At 44.3% G+C, this 21,665-nt stretch overlaps 1 protein-coding gene across 1 annotated transcript; it reads left to right on the plus strand.

Moving 5' to 3' along the window:
* Positions 1–514: 514 nt before the first annotated feature.
* On the plus strand, positions 515–21,210 carry LOC132886151 (C-C motif chemokine 14-like). Its single transcript, XM_060920722.1, has 3 exons — positions 515–671; positions 20,555–20,666; positions 20,873–21,210. Exons 1-3 carry the CDS (start codon positions 515–517, stop codon positions 21,000–21,002), a joined length of 399 nt encoding a protein of 132 aa, XP_060776705.1. The 3' UTR covers positions 21,003–21,210.
* The last annotated feature ends 455 nt before the right edge of the window (positions 21,211–21,665 follow it).

Consider the following 21,665-nt stretch of genomic DNA (forward strand, 5'->3'; position numbering starts at 1 on the left):
CTGCTGGACTCCCCCCCCCCCCCCTCGTGTCTTATTCTTTTTTTTATATTTGTAGATGTAAATGCTTAATTTATCTAGAAGGTTTTTTTCCCCTATTTTCTATTCTTTGTTTATCCTGTAATGATGCTGCTGGAATTTAAATTTCCCTGAGGAAACCTGCCCAAAGGGATCAATAAAGTTCTATCTAATCAAATCAAATTAAATCCTTGAAGTATTCCTTCCACCACCAGATGATGTCTGCAGCTGAGGTAAACAGTCAGGACAGACCACTTCCCTTTCCTGAGCTGCCAGAATTTCTTCAGGCTGACTAAAAATCGCTTTCCATGGCCTCACCGAACTCCTCCCACACCCAAATTTTTGCTTCAGCAACTGCCTGAGCCGCATTCTGCTTGGTCCGTCAGTATCTGTCAGCTGCCTCTGGAGACCCACAGGCTAACCAAGCCCGATAGGACTCCTTCAGCTTGACCGTTCCCCTCACTGCAGGTGTCCACCACCAGGTTCAGGGATTACCACCATGACAGGCACCAACATCCTTGCAGCCTCAGCTCCACATGGCCGCCTCAGCAATGGAGGTATGGAACATGGTCTACTTGGACTCAATGCCCCCATCCTCCCCTGGTATGCAGTTGAAGCTCTGCTGGAGGTGGCAGTTGAAGATCCAATGGACGGAAGTCTCTGCCAGACGTTGCCAGCATACCCTCACTACACATTTGGGCCTACCAGGTCTGTCTGGTGGCCTCCTCCACCATCTGATCCAGCTGGCCCCAGGTAGTGATCAGTTGACAGCTCTGCTCCTCTCTTCACCCGAGTGTCCAAGACATACAGTCACAAATCAAATGAAATGATGACAAAGTCAATCATCAATCTGCGACCGAGGGTGTCCTTGTGCCACGTGCACTTATGGACACCCTTATGCTCAAACATAGTGTTCATTATGGCCAAACCATGCATGGCACAGAAGTCCAACAACAGAACACCACTCGGGTTCAGATCGGGCAGGCCATTCCTCCCAGTCACACCCCTCCAGGTCTCACCGTCATTGCCCACATGAGCATTTAAGTCCCCCAGTAAAACAATGGAGTCCCCTTGTGGTGCACTGTCTAATGCCCCACTCAAGGACTCCAAGAAGGCCGGGTACTCTGAACTACCATTTGGTGCATAAGCGCAAATGACATTCAGAGACCGTTCCCCAACCCGAAGGTGCAGGGAAATAACCCTCTTGTTTACTGGGGAGAACTTCGATGTTAGTGTGCCAAACTGGGGGGCTACCAATAGCCCCACCCCTGCCTGGCACTGCTCACCCTTGGCAACTCCAGCATGGAAGGGAGTCCAACCCCTCTCCAGGAAATTGGTTCCAGAGCCCAAGCTATATGTTGAGGTGAGCCCAACTATATCCAATCAGTACCTCTTAACCTCATGCACAAGCTCAGGTTTCTTCCCCACCAGAGAGGTGACATTCTATGTCCCAAAAGCCAGTTTTGTCAGTCAAGAATAGATACACTAGGGCATCTGCATTTGGCTCCCACCCAATCCACAATGCACCAGACCTTTACGGCACCTCCTACAGGTGGTGGGTCCACAAGAGAGTGGTTCCATGCTGCTCATTCAGGCTAGGCCTGGCCAGGCCCCATGGACATAGACCCGGCCACCAGGTGCTTGCCAATGAGCCCCTCCCCCAGGCCTGGCTCCAGGGTGGGGCCCCGGTATCCCTGGTCCATGCAAGGGCACATGGATCCCTGCTATTTCTCTCACGAGGGTCTTCAGAACCGCTCTTTGTCTGACCTCTCAACTAGGACCTGTTTGCCTTGGGAGACCCTACCAAGGGCAAATGCCCCCAATAACATAGCTCCTAGAATCACTGAGGCACTCAAACCCCTCCACCATGTTAAGGTGGTGATTCAAGGAGAGGTCCTAGTAGCGAGTTAATCTCTCTCTCTCTCTCTCTCTCCTAGTAGAGGTGTGCATGCAAATTTTCAAATTGGGCAACTCTGTTCATATTTCTTATTATTCCAAAAATATTTAGCTTTCCCCCCCAGACCTCATAATCTAGTTTCTGAACTGTTGGAGTTTACACCTGGCTGCACACAAACACCCACAATGACATCATGAGCCAGCTCCACAAGGCAAACGGCTTCCTCAACTCGCACACAAACTTTCCCACTTTAGCCAACCCAGAAACAACCTGAGGTTTGTAAATTTGAATTTACCAAAACCTGTCAAACCCTGTAATGGCATTCAACATTTGCCAAACTTGATTCCTCTTAGTGCTACAATGACCAAACCCCGCCTTGCCACATAACTATCCAATTAAAATCAGAAAAGTAACTGTACAAGTGGAAATTTGCATGAAACTTAGCCCTGATAAATCAGACAAGCTGAAAAAGCCGTCGAATCAAAGGAGCTTAAGGCTGGTGTGTATGAAGCCAGGCCCACACACACACCAAACATGTGCATCTGAATGCAGATGTGTGATCAACTCTGCAGCTCAGATTCAAAAGCTAAAACAAAAATACAGCATGTTCACTGAATTTGGAAAAATTTAAATCTTAACAGCTGAACTTGCTAATAGAAACATTTGCACAGAACATTAATTTACTTAGAAAAGAAGTGCAAACTGCTTACCTCTGTATGGCCAACCATGTTATATGCAAAGTCTCCAGAAATCAGAACAGCTATTAAGTTTTCTGACCAAATCACTTCGGGGTCACCAATTAATATGTCTTGGAAGTCTGCATCTTAAAAGTAGCCAAAAAATATACTTGCATGAAATAAATTGCCTGAAATTCATTTATTGCACAGAAACAATGCAAGCGTGAGTGAATCTCAGGAAAACGCTGTAGTCTGAACGCTTGTTAACAGTTTTTAAATTGGGTCCCTTTTTGGGAGACCCACCCTAGGATTGCCCCTGGACCACCCCAAAACAAAATGGTGTCTCTAATTAAGATAATTGTAAAAGGACTTTCTTTGTTTGAAACACAGATTTCTGATTGGCTGCCTCAATATGGGAATTCTCATTGGCTGAAACATATTTCCCACTATATTTTAAAAGAAAGTAGACATATGAACATTTACCATATAGCATTTGAAGGGTTTTACTACTTAATGGTGAGTCTGTGTTTGTCACGCAAAATGCTTTTACAATGATAATCAGTGCTGGAGGGCACAAGATGATCACATATACGTGAGGTTCTCTAAATATTGAAACTCAAAGTGTACTTAGGCTCAGCTTAACCCCTTCAATGCCCTTTGATGAGTCACATACGTCATGAAATCTTTTACCGCTGTGTGTTATGATGTATGCAACTTGTTATAAACGCCTCCTTTTATGTACCTTACATGGCACATTACTTTTACTTCACAGTGGCACATTACTGCGAGTTAGCCTAGTAGTTAGCTTGTCAGGCTCTTGATTGGGAGGTTGTGAGTTCTATTCACAGTTGGGTCATACCAACGACCATCAGAAAAATGGTACCTAGTTACTTGGAATACATGGACCCTTGGTATACATTGTGTTTTCAAATACTAGTAATTCATGTTTATGCACAGGTTCTCATTGACAAGACCCATTGTCTTGTGTTGTTTTTGATTAGTCAAGTTATTTTTCTCTACAACTGTGTTTTTTGTGATTTTTCTCTACAAATATTAAAAATATAAAGTTCTGAACAAGTTAGAGAAAGATTATCAAAATATCCCAATTTTGACCTATTTTTGTCCTATATGCCCGGCACATTACAATTAATTATGGGTGGCAGCCAAGGGGTTAAAAGTATCAAAATTCCTGTTGATTATAAACATGAAGCCCAAAAGTTAAACTAGAGGAAAGAGTAGGTCAGGGCATTGCTCCCATGATTAGGTAAATGCTTATCAAGTATGTGCCCTCACTGGATTTGATGATATTGGATCATGGCCATCGTTCTCTGAACTCAGACAGCAGTGCCAAAAGAGTGCAATGGATGAAAATGCCATTATTTGTGTCCCCATGTTTATTTTCTGCATTGCTATGATGGTGTTGGGTCTGAAGCAGATGTACACAGTACAACTGGCCATAATCAGGTTACCAGGTTACTGACTATGAAATATTAAGAGTTTGGGAAAATGAACATGCAAATACTTTATTTTCAAAGACAGTGAGTCGGGGTCAAATGTCATTTTTAGACAGGGGCACACCGTGACAAATTTCCACCACTGAACAGGAGTGTGTGTGCAACTGAAGTACAGGGTCACTGAGGGACTTTTGAACTCCGACACACACCCTGAGGTATACAGGCCTGAGGCCTGCAGCTGATGAACAGGTGAATGTCCGAAGTGAAAAAACAGACCTGTTTACACATGAGCTACACACACACACATACATATATATGCTTCTGCTTTATAAATGCTGATCACTTTCTTTTTGTTTTATGAGAATTGCTGATTTGCAATCCATGAAGTTTAACTATCAGGTTATTCTGATTTACTTCTCTCACCAACTTTAATATAAAACAATTCTAAGAACACAATTATCACCAATTCTAAGAAGTTTTAAGACTTGCTTGCTTGTCTGGTTAAAATAATGAATTACCTCTATATATTTATTGTGTGAGATTGTTTGCAGTGTTGATTATAAACTTAATGATGCTTGTTATTCAAAAAAAACTGAAACTATTCTTATCCATGGTATGTGAGTTTGGCTATGAAGTGTTAAACGCTGCTCATTTCTGTGTTAGTTAAGGTGAAAACAACAGCCGGGTTTCCAGTGGAAGAGGTGCTTTTTACCCCTCTGAGGACATTTCATTGCCAACAAACTGACACACACACATGCACTGAAACCACATACTCCCACGCCTCTAAGCAGCTAATAAAACCACTGCCGAGGTGACATTTGCATTCATACGATTCTGTTCACATCGTGATCATCATCCTTATCATCATCATCATCATCATCACCATCAGCAGTCATGATCTTCCCTTTTCTCCTGCTGGGTCTTGCCTGCCTTCAGTCATTCACAATGGCCCAGAGTAAGATAAAGTCCATCTTTTGAATTTATCTATTTTTACCTCCGCCAAGGAGGTTATGTTTTAGGTAGCGTTGGTTTGTTTGTTGGTTGGTTTGTCTGTTAGCAACATTACGGAAAAAGTTATGAATGGATTGCTCTGAAATTTTTTTCCAGAGGTGTGACTGGGCACAAATAACAATCCATTAAATTTTGGCGGTGATCCGGATCACCTTCTGGATCCAGGATTTTTTTAAAGGATTCTTTATCATTGCGAGATGAGCTGCTTGGCAGAGGGCTGCGCTCTCCGAGTGCTTTTCTTGTTATTTGTATTATTGTGTGTATTTGCTGAATCAAACTTAAATTGGTGCATAATTACTTTGCACTTAATTGGGATTGTTGTGAATTTTGATTCCTAAAATTACCAGTTTGTTCTTCTGTGTCACAATAATGAAAGCAGAATTATATATATAACCCCCCCCCCCCAATCTTTCAGGTATGATGCTTATTTTTCTTGCTCAGTAATCTGTCTGTTGTTGAATTCTGTAAAATCATACCAGGTTGTTTAAAAGGCATAATGTTATCAATGAAAGTGTGTTTGTACATCTGTTCATTTAGTATTTCAGATCAAATCAAATGTTACTGATCTCACACACACACACACACGGAAAACCATACACTCTACAAGAGAACTCACTTCAATTGAAATATAATACGATGCAAATATAAAAGATAGAAGGCTATAAATGTATTTATCAATTTCTCTATCATTAAACAAATGATTCACATTTTTTGCCCATGATTTTTAAAAAATGGCATACACCCAAAAATCTCATGTAGGTTTAAATATATTCAATTAAACTTTTTTTACTTAATAAGCTTAATATTCATTATTCTGATGAGTGTTGTTGTACCTGAGATCAGTCTTGATCTTGACTCATTTGAAATTTTTTTTATTGGTGATGGCTGTCACCCCTCCTCCACACACTGGTCTTGACTTGGTCTCATCCTGCCTTGGTCTTGGTCTTCATCTGGTCTCAACCCCTCAAAGTCTTGGTTTTATCTCGATCTCTATCCACTCCGGTATTGGTCATGACTTAGTCTGAGTTTAGGTTATTTTGACAACACTCCCTCCATCCCCCATCCCTTTGTTTTCATTAAAGTATGGAATAGTTGCATATTGACATCTACATTGTCCATCGTGAGATAGACATAGTTCAAATTATTATATAAAGATAGTCAACAACCTTACTTAATTGACCACAATATTCATCTCATCTCATTATCTGTAGCCGCTTTATCCTGTTCTACAGGGTCGCAGGCAAGCTGGGGCCTATCCCAGCTGACTACGGGTGAAAGGCAGGGTACACCCTGGACAAGTCGCCAGGTCATCACAGGGCTGACACATAGACACAGACAACCATTCACGGTCAATTTAGAGTCACCAGTTAACGTAACCTGCATGTCTTTGGACTGTGGGGGAAACTGGAGCACCCGGAGGAAACCCACGCGGACACTCCATGCGGAGTTTGCATGTTCTCCCCGTGTCCGCGTGGGTTTCCTCCGGGTGCTCCAGTTTCCCCCACAGTCCAAAGACATGCAGGTTACGTTAACTGGTGACTCTAAATTGACCGTGAATGGTTGTCTGTGTCTATGTGTCAGCCCTGTGATGACCTGGCGACTTGTCCAGGGTGTACCCTGCCTTTCACCCGTAGTCAGCTGGGATAGGCCCCAGCTTGCCTGCGACCCTGTAGAACAGGATAAAGCGGCTACAGATAATGAGATGAGATGAATACTGCATGCATACTCCACAAAGAAAGGCCCTTGCCGGCCACGGGGCTCGAACCCAGATCTTCTTGCTGTGAAGCGACAGCGCTAACCACTACACCACCATGCCGCCCCAACGTTGGATCAATATGTGCAATTCCGTGTTACACATACAGAAGTTTATAATCAGAATCGAGGTTCACTTCAGAGACATCCTGTCATTCATTCCATGGATATGTTTAAAGAGACAGTACAGTGGTGCTTGAAAGTTTGTGGACCCTTTTCAAACATTTTGGAAATTGTGTTCATTGAGATATTGTTTAAAATGTTACTTTTCAAAGGGGGTGTACTCATTTACGCTGAACACTGTACCGTAAGTGCATTACAAAGGTGGTATTGCACATGTAAATAATGCACAGGTATTATTACCAGTATTACCCAGATAGTATTGCACAAGCAAGTAGGTATATTGTACAAGAGCCATTTTAACCCTGTGTAGCTAGCAGTCTGCTGTAAAGTACTGATGCTGATAGTCAGTGCGCACAGTATACGTTCAGAGGGGTTTCTATGGATGTAGAAGTGATCTGGACAGTATTGTTCATTATTATGAGGAGGCACTGGTTATATACACACACAGTGGTGCTTGGAAGTTTGTGAACCCTTTCGAATTTTCTATATTTCTGCATAAATGTGACCTAAAGCATCATCAGATTTTCACACAAGTCCCAAAAGTAGATAAAGAGAACCCAGTTAAACAAATGGGACAAAAATATTGTACTCGGTCATTTATTTATTGAGGAAAATGATCCAATATTACATATCTGTGAGTGGCAAAAGTATGTGAGCCTTTGCTTTCAGTATCTGGTGTGACCCCCTTTTTCAGCAATAACTGCAACTAAACATTTCCGGTAACTGTTGATCAGTCCTGCACACCGGCTTGGAGGAATTTTAGATTAGATTAGATTAGATTAGATTAGATTAGATTAGATTAGATTAGATTAGATTAGATTAGATTAGATTAGATTAGATTAGATTAGATTAGATTAGATAGAACTTTATTGATCCCTTTGGGAGGGTTCCCTCAGGGAAATTAAAATTCCAGCAGCATCATTACAGGAGAATAGAAAATAGAGAAAACTTCTAGATAAATTAAATTAAAATAAGTATTTACATATACAAATATATAAAAAGAATAAGATATGGGGTGAAAAAGTCCAGCAGGAGAGGTATTGCACATTATATTGCACATTTATATTGCACATTGTCCAGTATTGCTTTTTGTCAGGCTAGGCTACTGCTCCTTCCCATCCTCTGTCCTCCTGTTACCCCTCCTCCCCCCCAGAGATGAGTTGTACAGTCTGATGGTGTGAGGGACAAAGGAGTTTTTAAGTCTGTTAGTCCTGCACTTGGGAAGAAGCATTCTGTCACTGACCAGGCTCCTCTGGTTGCTGATGACGGTGTGCAGAGGGTGACTGGAATCATCCATAATGTTCAGTAGTTTATCCATAGTCCTGTTCTCTGCCACTGTCACCAGAGAGTCCAGCTTCATGCCGACCACAGAGCTGGCCCGCCTGATCAGTTTATCCAGCCTGGATGTGTCCTTCTTGGATGTGCTGCCCCCCAGCATACTATGGTGTAAAACAGAACACTGGTGGCCATGGACTGATAGAACATCCAGAGGAGTTTCCTGCAGATGTTAAAGGACCGCAGCCTCCTCAGGAAGTACAGCTTGCTCTGTCCCTTCCTGTACAAGTTTCGCCCATTCCTCCATACAGAACAGCTTCAACTCTGGGATGTTAGTGGGTTTCCTCACATGAGCTGCTTGCTTCAGGTCCTTCCACAACATTTCAATTGGATTAAGGTCAGGACGTTGACTTGGCCATTCCAAAACATTAACTTTATTCTTCTTTTGCCATTCTTTGGTCGAATGACTTGTGCGCTTAGGGTCATTGTCTTGCTGCATGACCCACCTTCTCTTGAGATTCAGTTCATGGAAAGATGTCCTGACAGTTTCCTTTAGAATTTGATGGTATAATTTAGAATTCATTGTTCCATTAATGATGGCAAGCCATCCTGGCCCAGATGCAGCAAAACAGGCCCAAACCATGATACTACCACCACCATGTTTCACAGATGGGATAAGGTTCTTATGCTGGACTGCAGTGTTTTCCTTTCTCCAAACATAACGTTTCTCATTTAAACCAAAAAGTTCTATTTTGGTCTCATCCATCCACAAAACATTTTTCCAATAGCCTTCTGGCTTGTCCACATGATCTTTAGCAAACTGCAGACGAGCAGCAATATATTTTTTTGGAGAGCAGTGGCTTTCTCCTTGCAACCCTGCCATGCACACCATTGTTGTTCAGTGTTCTCCTGATGGTGGACTCATGAACCTTAACATTAGCCAATGTGAGAGAGGCCTTCAGTTGCTTAGAAGTTACCTTGGGGTCCTTTGTGACCTCGCTGACTATTACACACCTTTCTCATGGAGTGATCTTTGTTGGTCGACCACTCCTGGGGAGGGTAACAAAGGTCTTGAATTTCCTCCATTTGTACACAATCTGTCTGACTGTGGATTGGTGGAGTCCAAACTCTTTAGAGATGGTTTTGTAACCTTTTCCAGCCTGATGAGCATCAACAACACTTTTTCTGAGGTCCTCAGAAATATCCTTTGTTCGTGTCATGATACACTTCCACAAACAGGTGTTGTGAAGATCAGACTTTGACAGATCCCTGTTCTTTAAATACAACAGGGTGCCCACTCACACCTGATTGTCATCCCATTGACAAACTCAGCTGCTCCCTGGGCGCTGTTAGCATGGCTGCCCACTGCTCTGGGTGTTAGGACTTGGGACTATCTTGGCCTCTAGAGGTTGCTATTATTTCTTTGTCTTGTTATGTTTGTTTTGACAACTAGGGGGTTTGTGTTTTGTTTTGACAGCCATGTGCTTTTTGTTTTTCATGGGCCTTGTGCCCCACCTAGTCTTTATTACCTATTGTCACCTGTGTTCAATTATTTTTTGGGTATTTATACTTCCTCAGTTTGGTTTCTAGTCACTGAGTCTTTGTGCTGTTCATGGCTAGTCACCTCTGTTCTGTATACCTTTGCCCGTGTGTTTGTGGTATTTTGCTTTCTTGTGGACTTTTTGGACTGTTTATTTGCCATTTTGGATCTTCTGAGCATTTGGATTTTTGCCTCTTCTTTTCTGGTTTTGGATTTTTTACTTTGAACTTTCATCTCATCTCATTATCTCTAGCCGCTTTATCCTTCTACAGGGTTGCAGGCAAGCTGGAGCCTATCCCAGCTGACTACGGGCGAAAGGCGGGGTACACCCTGGACAAGTTGCCAGGTCATCACAGGGCTGACACATAGACACAGACAACCATTCACACCCACAGTCAATTTAGAGTCACCAGTTATAGAGTAACCTGCATGTTTTTGGACTGTGGGGGAAACCGGAGCACCCAGAGGAAACCCACGCGGACATGGGGAGAACGTGCAAACTCCACACAGAAAGGCCCTCGCCGGCCCCGGGGCTCGAACCCAGGACCTACTTGCTGTGAGGCGACAGCGCTAACCACTACACCACCGTGCCGCCCACTTTGAACTTTTGGATGTTCTATTTTCCCTTGTATCTTCTGAGCATTTGGATTTTACTTTTGTTATTTTTTGCTTTGGATTTTCTGAACTTCTGAGCATTGGCAATAAACTGTTTTGTATTCTACTTTCATCTCACTCCTCTGTACTTGAGTCATTCCCCTTGTGGCCTAGTGGGGGTTTGCTGGATTATCACACCAGTGACCCGGGTTCGGTTCCCAACAAAACCTAACAGAAAGACTCAGTTATGACTGACTCAGCAGAGGCTTTTTCAGCTGCCTACCCACCTAATCTTCAGAAAATTGTGGATGCTTTAACTAGCTTTGGAGCTACCATGGACACTCATGGACGAACACTTGCAAGCCAACATGAGGCCCTTGCTTGCCACAATGCTCTGCTTCAGCAAATTGGGGGTGCCCTGGCACAGCTGATTCCCCTGCCTCCTGATCCTCCCTCTGCTCCTGCTCCAGTGCCTCTTGCCACGCTGCCTCCTTCACCTCATGAACCTCTCCTTCCGGCACCACAGAGGTATGACGGCAAGCACGGCAAGTGCCGGGAGTTCCTCACCCAGTGCCAACTCACCTTTGAGCTCCAGCCTACCACCTACACTACGGACCGCCGCAAGATCGCATATATAAAAACTTTGTTAGCGGGTAAGGCACGAGCTTGGGCAACAGCCATCTGGCAGAGACAGGGACCCGAGTGCTCCGATTTCAAGACATTTACGGAGGAGATGCTGCGTGTCTTCGATCAGGCGGACATCAGCAAAGATGCAGCCAGGAAGCTCATGTCCATCCGGCAGGGAGGAAGTGTCACAGACTACGCCATCTCGTTCCAGACGCTCGCAGCAGTCAGTGGATGGAATGAGACTGCCCTGGTTTCAGCCTTCCACCATGGTCTGTCTGACCCCCTCAAAGACGGTCTGGCCTCTATAGGATGCCCAAGTGACCTTGAAACTCTGATCTCACATGCCATTCATCTTGATAACAGGATTAGAGAGCATCGCCAAGTCCTGAGCTTCCCTTGCCTCACTGCCTTAACCTGGAGTCCATCCACCTCCTCCAGTGACTGTCCGGAGCCCATGCAAGTTGGCCGTTCTCGTCTCTCCATGTCTGAGAGGGAGCGCAGAAGGAGGGACAAGTGCTGCATCTACTGTGGCAAGCCTGGCCATTTCCGAGCATCATGTCCCGAGCTCTTGGGCAAAAGGACCGCCCCGTCCAGCCGAGGGAGGGTTGTGACGGGGACTACCCTCTCTCCCGAACTTCCTGGCCAAGAAGTCTACATCCCTGTCTCCATCTCCTGGGGTGAGTCTGTCCACTCGTGCCACGCCTTGTTAGACTCTGGGGCTGCTGGGAACTTTATGGATGTTCACTTCGCCCAAAGAATCAATGTCCCTACTGCACCTCTTGAAGTTCCATTGTCTGTGTCCGCTCTGGATGGCCAAGCTCTAGGTGATGGAAGAGTCACCCAAGTAACTTCTCCAGTCCTTCTCCAGTCTCAAGGTCACAAAGAGGAAATATCCCTGCACCTGATTCATTCACCAGAGTTCCCAGTGATTCTAAGCCTTCCTTGGCTTACCCGCCACAACCGTCGCATTGACTGGGTAACAAGCCAGGTTGTGGAATGGGGCCCTGCATGCCATGCCTCTTGTCTGCTCTCTAGTTCTCCCGTTTCTCCTTCCGAGCCCCCTGATCTCACCGAGTTATCTCAAGTTCCCACAGAGTACTGGGACCTGAAGGAGGTCTTTAGCAAGAGTAGGGCCGCCATTCTTCCTCCACACCGTGCCTACGACTGTGCCATAGACTTGATCCCCAGGGCTACCCCTCCTCGGGGCAGGCTGTTCTCCCTCTCTCAGCCAGAACGCAAGGCCATGGAGGAATACATCAAGGACTCCCTGGCCTCTGGATTCATCCGACCCTCCACCTCACTTGCTGGTGCCAGCTTCTTCTTTGTCGGCAAGAAGGATGGGGGGCTCCGACCATGTATTGACTACAGGGGCCTGAACAAGATCACTGTGCGCAACCATTATCCCCTTCCGCTGATGTCCACAGCGTTCAACCTGCTCCAAAGCGCCACAGTCTTCACCAAGTTGGATTTACGGAATGCTTACCACCTCATCTGTATCCGACAGGGAGACGAGTGGAAGACTGCCTTCAACACCCCGTCAGGACACTATGAGTACCAAGTGATGCCCTTCAGACTCACCAATGCACCAGCAGTTTTTCGGGCCCTCATCAACGATGTCTTGAGGGATATGATCAACCAATACGCTTTTGTCTACCTCGACGACATTCTGATATTTTCTAAGACCTTGCAGGAGCACCGCCACCATGTCCGTCAGGTTCTTCAGAGGCTGCTACAAAACAATCTGTTTGCTAAGGCCCAGAAATGTGAGTTTCATGTCCCCGAGGTCTCCTTTCTGGGTTTTATTGTATGGACGGGACAACTCCAGATGGATCCAGCCAAGACCCTGGCCGTCCGTGACTGGCCCACTCCCAAGTCCGTGAAAGAAGTTCAGCGGTTCTTAGGATTTGCTAACATCTACCGCAAGTTTGTCAGGAACTTCAGTTCTGTAGCAGCGCCCATATCGGACCTCACCAAAAAGACAGGTGGGTCTTATGCCTGGTCTCCTCAGGTGGAGAAGGCTTTCAAGGACCTCAAGCACTGCTTCTGCACGGCACCCATTCTGGTCCTCCCTGACACCTCGCAACCCTTCATCGTCGAGGTGGACACTTTGGACAGTGGCGTCGGTGCGGTCCTCTTTCAATGCTCGGATGGAAGGTTGCACCCCTGTGCATACTTCTCCCACTGTCTGAGTCCTGTGGAGTCCTGGTATGATGTGGGGGATCGAGAATTGCTCACAATGAAACTGGCCCTTGAGGATTGGAGGCACTGGCTGGAGGGAGCGCAACATCCATTTCTGGTTTGGACGGACCACAAGAACCTGGAGTACCTCCAGCAAGCCAAGAGACTTAATCCATGACAGGCTAGGTGGGCCTTGTTCTTCAGTCGGTTCAATTTCACCCTATTGTACCGCCCCGGCTCTAAGAACGCCAAGCCAGACGCTCTTTCCAGACAGTTCTCTTCCACCAACAGGGAGAGTGAAGTTGGACCTATTATCCCTGTGTCCCGGATTGTGGCCCCTGTCCGCTGGGGTGTTGAGGAAGCCGTCCGACAAGCTCAATGCCAGGACCCCAGTCTTGGGACGGGGCCACCGGGCCTCTTGTACATCCCACGTCAAGCCCGGGCCAAGGTTCTCCAGTTGGGTCACTCGTCCCCTCTCACTGCCCACCCGGGAGCTCGGAGGACCCTGGGCTTCTTGAAAAGACACTTCTGGTGGCCAAGCATTGAGAAGGAAGTGAGGTCATTCGTCCTGTCCTGTGAAGTGTGCACCAGAAGCAAGAACCCACGGCAGCATCCCCAGGGCCTCCTGCATCCTCTACCCATTCCCCGGCATCCCTGGTCCCATGTGGCGGTCGACTTCATCACGGGCCTTCCAGATTCTCAAGGTAACACTGTCATTTTGGTCATAGTCGACAGGTTCTCTAAGGCCTGCCGCTTCATACCGCTATGCAAGCTCCCTTCTGCCCTTGAGACAGCCAAACTAATCTTCACCCATGTCTTCCGAGTCTTCGGGCTCCCACAGGACATCGTCTCAGACCGGGGGCCCCAGTTCTCCTCCCGAGTGTGGCGGGGGTTCTGCAAGCTTATTGGGGCCACTGCCAGCCTCTCCTCTGGGTTCCACCCTCAGTCCAATGGCCAGATGGAGAGGCTCAACCAGGACCTGGAAACCACCCTGCGAGGCCTGGTGATGGATAACCCGACATCTTGGAGCACCTGGCTGCCATGGGCGGAGTACGCCCAGAACACTCTGCAGTCATCGCCCACCAGGTTGTTGCCATTCCAGTGCCAATTCGGGTTCTAGCCACCTCTGTTTCCGGAACAGGAGGAGGACGCTGGGGTGCCCTCAGTCAACCAGTACATGAGATGTTGTCGGAAGACCTGGAACAAGGTTAGGAGGACTCTCATCCAGACTTCCAGGTCCAACCAGACTCAGGCCAACTGCCATAGAAGGCCTGCCCACATTTTCCGCCCTGGGCAGCGGGTTTGGCTGTCCGCTAAGGACCTTCCTCTACGGGTGGAGAACCGCAAGCTTGCCCCTCGCTATGTTGGCCCCTTCAAGGTTGTGCGCAGGGTGAACCCTGTCGTCTACCGGCTCCAGTTGCCCCGGACTCTAAGAATCAACCCCACATTCCACGTATCCCTGTTGTGGCCCATACTGTCGTCCTCTTATGCCCCTGCCCCTAGGAATCCCCCGCCTCCCTGCATCCTCCAGGGTCAGACCGTGTTCACTGCGCGCCACCTGCTGGACTTCCACCGGGTCCATGGTGGGCTTCATTACCTAGTGGACTGGGAGGGCTCTGGCCCTGAGGAGCGCTGTTGGGTCCCCACTCGGGACATTTTAGATAAAGAACTTTGTCGGGACTTCCATTTGGCCCATCCTGATCACCCTGGGAATGTCAGGAGATGCTCCTGGGGGGGGGGGTCCTGTTAGGACTTGGGACTATCTTGGCCTCTAGAGGCCACTATTTCTTTGTCTTGTTATGTTTGTTTTGACAGCTAGGGGGTTTGTGTTTTTGTTTTGACAGCCATCCTATTGTCACCTGTGTTCAATTATTTTTTGGGTATTTATACTTCCTCAGTTTAATTTCTAGTCACTGAGTCTTTGTGCTGTTCATGGCTAGTCACCTCTGTTCCATGTACCTTTGCCCGTGTACTTGTGTTTGTGGTATTTTGCTTTCTTGTGGACTTTTTGGACTGTTTATTTGCCATTTTGGATCTTCTGAGCATTTGGATTTTTGCCTCTTCTTTTCTGGTTTTGGATTTTTGACTTTGAACTTTTGGATGTTTTATTTTCCCTTGTATCTTCTGAGCGTTTGGATTTTACGTTTGTTATTTTTTGCTTTGGATTTTCTGAACTTCTGAGCGTTGTCAATAAACTGTTTTGTATTCTACTTTCGTCTCACTCCTCTGCACTTGAGTCATTCCCCTGGTGGCCTAGTGGGGGTTTGCTGGATTACCACACCAGTGACCTGGGTTTGATTCCCAGCAAAACCTAACACTGGATATATATATATGTGTGTGTGTGTGCTCATTGCTCACGTGTGTGTGTGTGTGTGTGTGTGTATGTGTGTTCACTGCTAAAGATGGGTTAAATCCAGAGAGGAAATTTCACAAGTGTGTGATGAATAAAGTTGTGCTTTCTTTCTTTCATTGATTGAAAACACCTGACTCTAATTTCACCTTCAAATTAACTGCTCATCCTAGAGGTTCACATACTTTTGCCACTCACAGATATGTAATATTGGATCATTTTCCTCAATAAATAAGTGACCAAGTATAATATTTTTGTCTCATTTGTTTAACTGGGTTTTCTTTATCTACTTTTAGGACTTGTGTGAAAATCTGATGAGGTGTTAAAGTGTTCCTAAGGCTTTAAGCTACCACATGCCTGTGATTTACTGTTAATTTCATTTTATTATTATCCATCCATCCATCCATCCATTATCTTTCCTGCTTTTCCATTAGGGTCATGGGGGAAGCTGGAGCCAATCCCAGCTGATTTCTGACATGAGGTGGGGTTCACACTGGGCAGCTCGCCATTCTATCACATGGCTCCACAGAGAGACAGACAGCCATTCACACCTACAGACAATTTAGTGTAGCCAGTTGACCAACTCCTAATGTCTTTAGACTGTGGGAGGAAACCAGAGCACCTGGAGGAAACCCACAAAGGCATGAGAAAAACATAGAAACTCCACACAGAAAGGCCCCAGTCAGCCACAAGGTTCAAACCTCGTTCTACACAGACACACAGATGAAAACCTGGAAGACCATGGAGCAGTACAACTTTTTATATGTGTCTGGGTTAAAGATCTGAGGATCAGGACACTACCATATAGATGGTGGTTGACAGATCTAAGTACAGGAAGAATGTTTATTAGCAGGTGTGACATTTACAAAAACAAAAGCAAAACTGAAAGCAGAATCACAAAGCAGGGTTTTTAAACAGTATTATAAACATGACTTGAAAAAATGGGATGGTGATGATAATACTTCGCAAAGTCTCTGTGAGAACAGCGTCCATATCTGCACATGCTGATCGTGCTCAAATCAGTATCAGGTGTTTCCCATAATAACCGAATCCCAAGAGCTCGCAGAACATGCTCCATGACCAGGTGCGGCCGCTTGTTCAGTTGGTCGGGTTCAATGCCCGAACTGATGATCACATCATCAGTTTTTCTTTGGCTAATCAGACACAAGGTATGCCACCACTCTTGCCAAAGCAGTTGGGGGTTAGGTGCCTTGCTCAAGGGCACTTAAGTCAATCCTGCTAGTCTGGGGAATCGAACCAGCAACCTTTTGGTCCCAAAGCTGTTTCTCTAACCATTAGGCCATGACTTCCCCGCTTGAGCTGCATCAAACTCAAGCATGCAGAGGTGTGACAGTCCAGTGTTTGTGTGCTGTATGACCACAACTTTTAGTTCACGTGTATATCACCATGCATTACTGCCAAAATGCCTTATTTTCATCCATAACCCATCGCAAAGCATCGCGAGCTGTAGTGTGACCGTAGCTTTATGAGGTGGATGTGATGTTGGATGCAACTCAGCAGTTGTACCCTACTATGAGTAAAAATTAGCTTCAACTTGGAAAAAAAAATTGCAGCCCACGAGAAAGTGCTTCACAGCCCACTAATGGGTCGTAGCCCAGTGGTTGAGAAACACTGCTCTGAGTGACAATATTTTTTATGTTCAATTTGGGGGAAATGGTGTCAGCAGTGTATGGAATAAAACAAAAATGTTCATGTTCCTCAAATATCCCATTCTGTTTGCATCATTATCTTCATCATCATCATCATTGTCAGCAGTCATGGTCTGGTTCTGCTGGTTCTCGCCTGCCTTCAGTCCGTCACATCGGCTGGAATTAAGATAAACTTTATCTATTTTCATATTAAACCTTTTTGATTTATTATTATTATTATTATTATTATTATTATTATTACTATTATTATTATTATACCCTTGGTCCCTTGTCTGCATATTTGCACAGTGAGGTTAAAAACCTTGGTGTTTTTATGGACAATACTTTGAGTTTTAACAAGCAGGTGGCAAATGTGGTGAGAGGTAGTTTTTATCATTTGAGAAACATTGCAAAGCTAAAACCAATATTAGCTCCAAAAGACCTAGAAATAGTTATTCATGCTTTTATTACTTCTAGGTTAGACTACTGCAGTGCACTTTATCTGGGCTTGCCTCATTCCACCCTCACACGCTTACAGATGGTCCAAAACACTGCAGCTAGGCTCCTTACTGGTACAAAGAAAAGGCAACACATCACTCCCATCCTAGCACAGCTACACTGGTTACCTGTGAGGTACAGAATTGATTTTAAAGTATTGTTGTTTGTTTTTAAAGCCCTAAATGGTTTGGCCCCTCAGTACATTTCTGATCTCCTCACACCTTGTTCTGCTCCCATATCCCTCAGGTCTTCATCACAACTTCTTTTTTCAGTGCCCTGCACGTCCCTAAAAACCAAAGGTGACCGAGCCTTCTCTGTTGCTGCCCCTAAGCTCTGGAACAGTCTTCCTATATAGAGGATGTGCAGTCACGTGACCTGCATGTGTGTACTCCGCCACATTGGACGGCTTCAGGATTGTTTACCTTGTGCGAGCGTAATGGATCCAGGGAGTAATCCCTAAGAAAATTCGGAAAATACCCCATCTACATCGCGCGATAATTTGTCTAAGTTTGTTCAGCATCTTGAAGGTGATGTGAGGCAGCGTTACGTGGAAAAGTGTTCCAGGTTGGGGATTGCAGATCCATACAACTTGCCGCAATCCTTGTTCATGGAAATTCGGAGATGCGGTGCCGGCGATTTGCCCGATCTGGCCTACCACAACATTTACAATTTTCTCGTTAATCGTGAATCGTGTTACACTGGCAAAGCCCTCAAAGCTTACAAGAGCCTGGAAGCTTATAAGTATTTTGTTGCGGGATGGGTATCCCAACTATACCTCTGGAAGGTACGGAAGAAGAATGTCTACTTGATAACCTCACGGGTAAGTGGCATTAAGACGTTTATCATAAAGAGACTATGCAGGACGTTTTATCGTAAGAATGTTCGAAATTTAAACTCAGTTCCAGATAATGACAGGGTTGTAAATATGTATGTTTTTGTCTGAAAAACAGTAAATCAAAAAACTGCGCACATTTGCACAGCTTCCGCGAAAACATGGGCAGCTTTCTGATTTACTGTTTTCTTCTCATACTTCCTATTTTTCATGGACTGTAAGGCATTTGCTTATTTAGTAATTTTAATACAGAATTTACTCTGATGAAATTATTCAGACACTCCAATGCCCCCCCCTAAAAAAAAAATCGTGTCTGCGCGATTCAGCCATGAAAAAGGCGCATCCGCCGTTTGCATCCCTGTTTAAACTCATAGGTTAACCGACTTTAACCGGCTAATGAGGCTCGGTGGTCGGTCAAGATTTTTTTTAGTTTTCGCCATCCGTACTATGGATTGGCCTTTCAAAGGCATATATAAGCCAAAACGATAAAACATTGTCATAGACTAGGCCAGGGTAGTAGGGCTAGGCATAGCCATTTTAAACGTTAGAGACTGTCTAGTTTCTAAGCATGCAGCTATCATTCAATCCGAAAATCAACTTAACAGATGTACTAGGAGTATTGAATTAGAAGATTACACCTACCTGATATGAAGTGTTCACTACAAATTCGGCTGGTAGAACTGGGGTTCCAGTTTTCTCTTCGCACAGCGGACACCCATTTTGCACGTCTCTCCTCGTCTGCGGGGAATCTATAAAATGACAGGCCCTCCTTTTGGCCCTGTCTATTGGTACAACCAAATGCTGAACAAGATATAACCATTCTCAAAAGATCTACTCCCACACACTTGATAATTAGAACGGGTTCGTCTAAGTTCTATGCGCGACCTTGCCGTCCAAAATGGCAGATAAACAAATATCATGTGACCTCATGACGTCACGTTCACGCTTTCTATATGTCAGATCCTCTCCCACCATTGATTGTTTTAAATCCAATTTAAAGACGCATTTTTTTCTCCCATGCTTTTGGCACAATCTGAGGTAGTAATTTCTATTTTCATTTTTAAATTTTGATTTTATTTTCAATTTTAATTGGTGATGTCAAGTCTACCCTTTTTAATTATTTTAATTACTTTTATGAATTGTTTTGTTTATTTATCTTTATATTTTACATATTTATGCCATTTTTCTACACTTTCTTGCTAGCTTGGGTTTTAATCTAGTCCAATTTCTCTATTTATTCTGTTTCCCTGTAAACGTTGTTCCAAATCTTGTTATGCTGTGAAGCACTTTGGGGCCAACTTTGTTGTATTTAAATGTGCTATATAAATAAAATAAAATAACTTGACTATTATTATTATGATGATGAGGACAGTCTTCCGAGCAAGTTAGTTTCTGTCCTCACTTCCATTACAGCAGTTATAAACAGTCGTTCCCTCTCCATCTCTTTATTCTCTCTCTCAAAGTGAAAAATGCAGATTGTCATGTTACAGAGAAACTGCAAAGAAGCCTGAACTCCTCCATCCTGAAGATGTCAGAAAACTTCAAATTACAGCTTCACCTCTGACTGTAACAAAGCACTGACACTGAATAAACGACTCCTTACAGAAAACTTCATCATAAAAACAATTACACAGATAATATTTACCTCAGCCATCTCTGTTGGAGGAGATTATGTTTTCACCTCATGTTTGTTTTGTTTGTGTTCCCAGTGTAACTCAATAAGTAGTGAATGGATTTGGATGAAATTTGTTGTACAGCTTTAGTATTATCCTCAGTTCAGGTGATCTGATTTTGGTGTTATGTGGCTTGGTGGTGGTATGAACTCTACTGAGTGCCCTTCTAGTTTTAATCTGTTTATGTGGAGCTGCTGTACGAGTCCCTGTGAATGAGCTGTTACCATAGAAACGATAGCGTATGAGAACGAGGGCATGAATATAAACCTGTGATTTGTATCTGCACTACTGTCAGAGCTGGTGTTATAGAGAATTAATCAACACCTTTTGACCAATCACAAGCCAGAATTCAAATTATAATATGTTTTTATTGAGTATTTGAACTAAATGTATAAATGTTTTCACACAGATCATCATGAAGGAAAGAAATGCTGTGTCAGTTACCAGAAGAGTCGAATCCCTGAAAAACTCATTAGAGCGTATGAAGAAACAGACATTCGGTGTGCAAACCCTGGAGTCATGTAAGCTTTAACCCCCTCATTTATTTAAATTATTTGTTTTAATTAATAATAAAAGGTTTGTATTTTCCTGTCTGTTATTGCTTTATGGTTCTGTGTAATATAATCTCACTTTAAATGATGTTGGAGGTTTGGGACGTGTGAGAGTGTTTGAGTTTCTGATTTTATTGCAGTTTAACACTGATGTAAATCTCCTCTCTCCTCTGCAGCTTTACTCTAAACAACGGCAAAAAGATGTGTGCAAATCCTGAAGACAAGTGGGTGCAGAGGGTCATGAAAACAAATGAATTAAAGAAGAGCGAGATTACAATCCTGTCCTCAACTCAGCCGAGTGTTTAAATCCTCTCTCCGTTAATAAGTATTTTTTAATCATAGTTAAACTTTTGTTTGAATTAGTCCTGCACTGTTGAGCTGAATTACACTGGAGGCAATGAGGATGAATTAATTATATCTTTATACCTAAGAAAGGACATTAACTTGCATATTATGATGATGTTTCTATTTGTTTGATCACATTTTCACCTTTTAAAAGAAAACTTGTGAAACGTCGGCCACCTTCAAAGAGATTAAAATGTTCATGACATCTTTGGTTGCAGCATTTGAAATAAATAAATAAATAAATAAATAAGGTTTTTGGCCCTGGGATATTTTTCATTCTTTCCCCTTTTTTTCTCTCATGTATGAGCTCCTCCCTAACTGCCAAACTGTGTTTGATTTGTTGATGGCCACATGCAGACTGATACTTAAACTATTACTGTCAACAAAAAAGTTAATTAATAAATAGAAATATAATTATTGGCGCCCTGTGATGACCTGGCGACTTGTCCAGGGTGTACCCCGCCTTTCGCCCGTAGTTCAGCTGGGATAGGCTCCAGCTTGCCTGCGACCCTGTAGAAGGATAAAGCGGCTAGAGATAATGAGATGAGATGAGATGAGATTATTGGCATCCTGCTGTGGTAAAAGGGGAATAAAACAGTTGTGGGATAAGATCAGATATTCCTT

This window comes from Neoarius graeffei, chromosome 1 (assembly GCF_027579695.1).
Source record: "Neoarius graeffei isolate fNeoGra1 chromosome 1, fNeoGra1.pri, whole genome shotgun sequence".
NCBI lineage: Eukaryota > Metazoa > Chordata > Actinopteri > Siluriformes > Ariidae > Neoarius > Neoarius graeffei.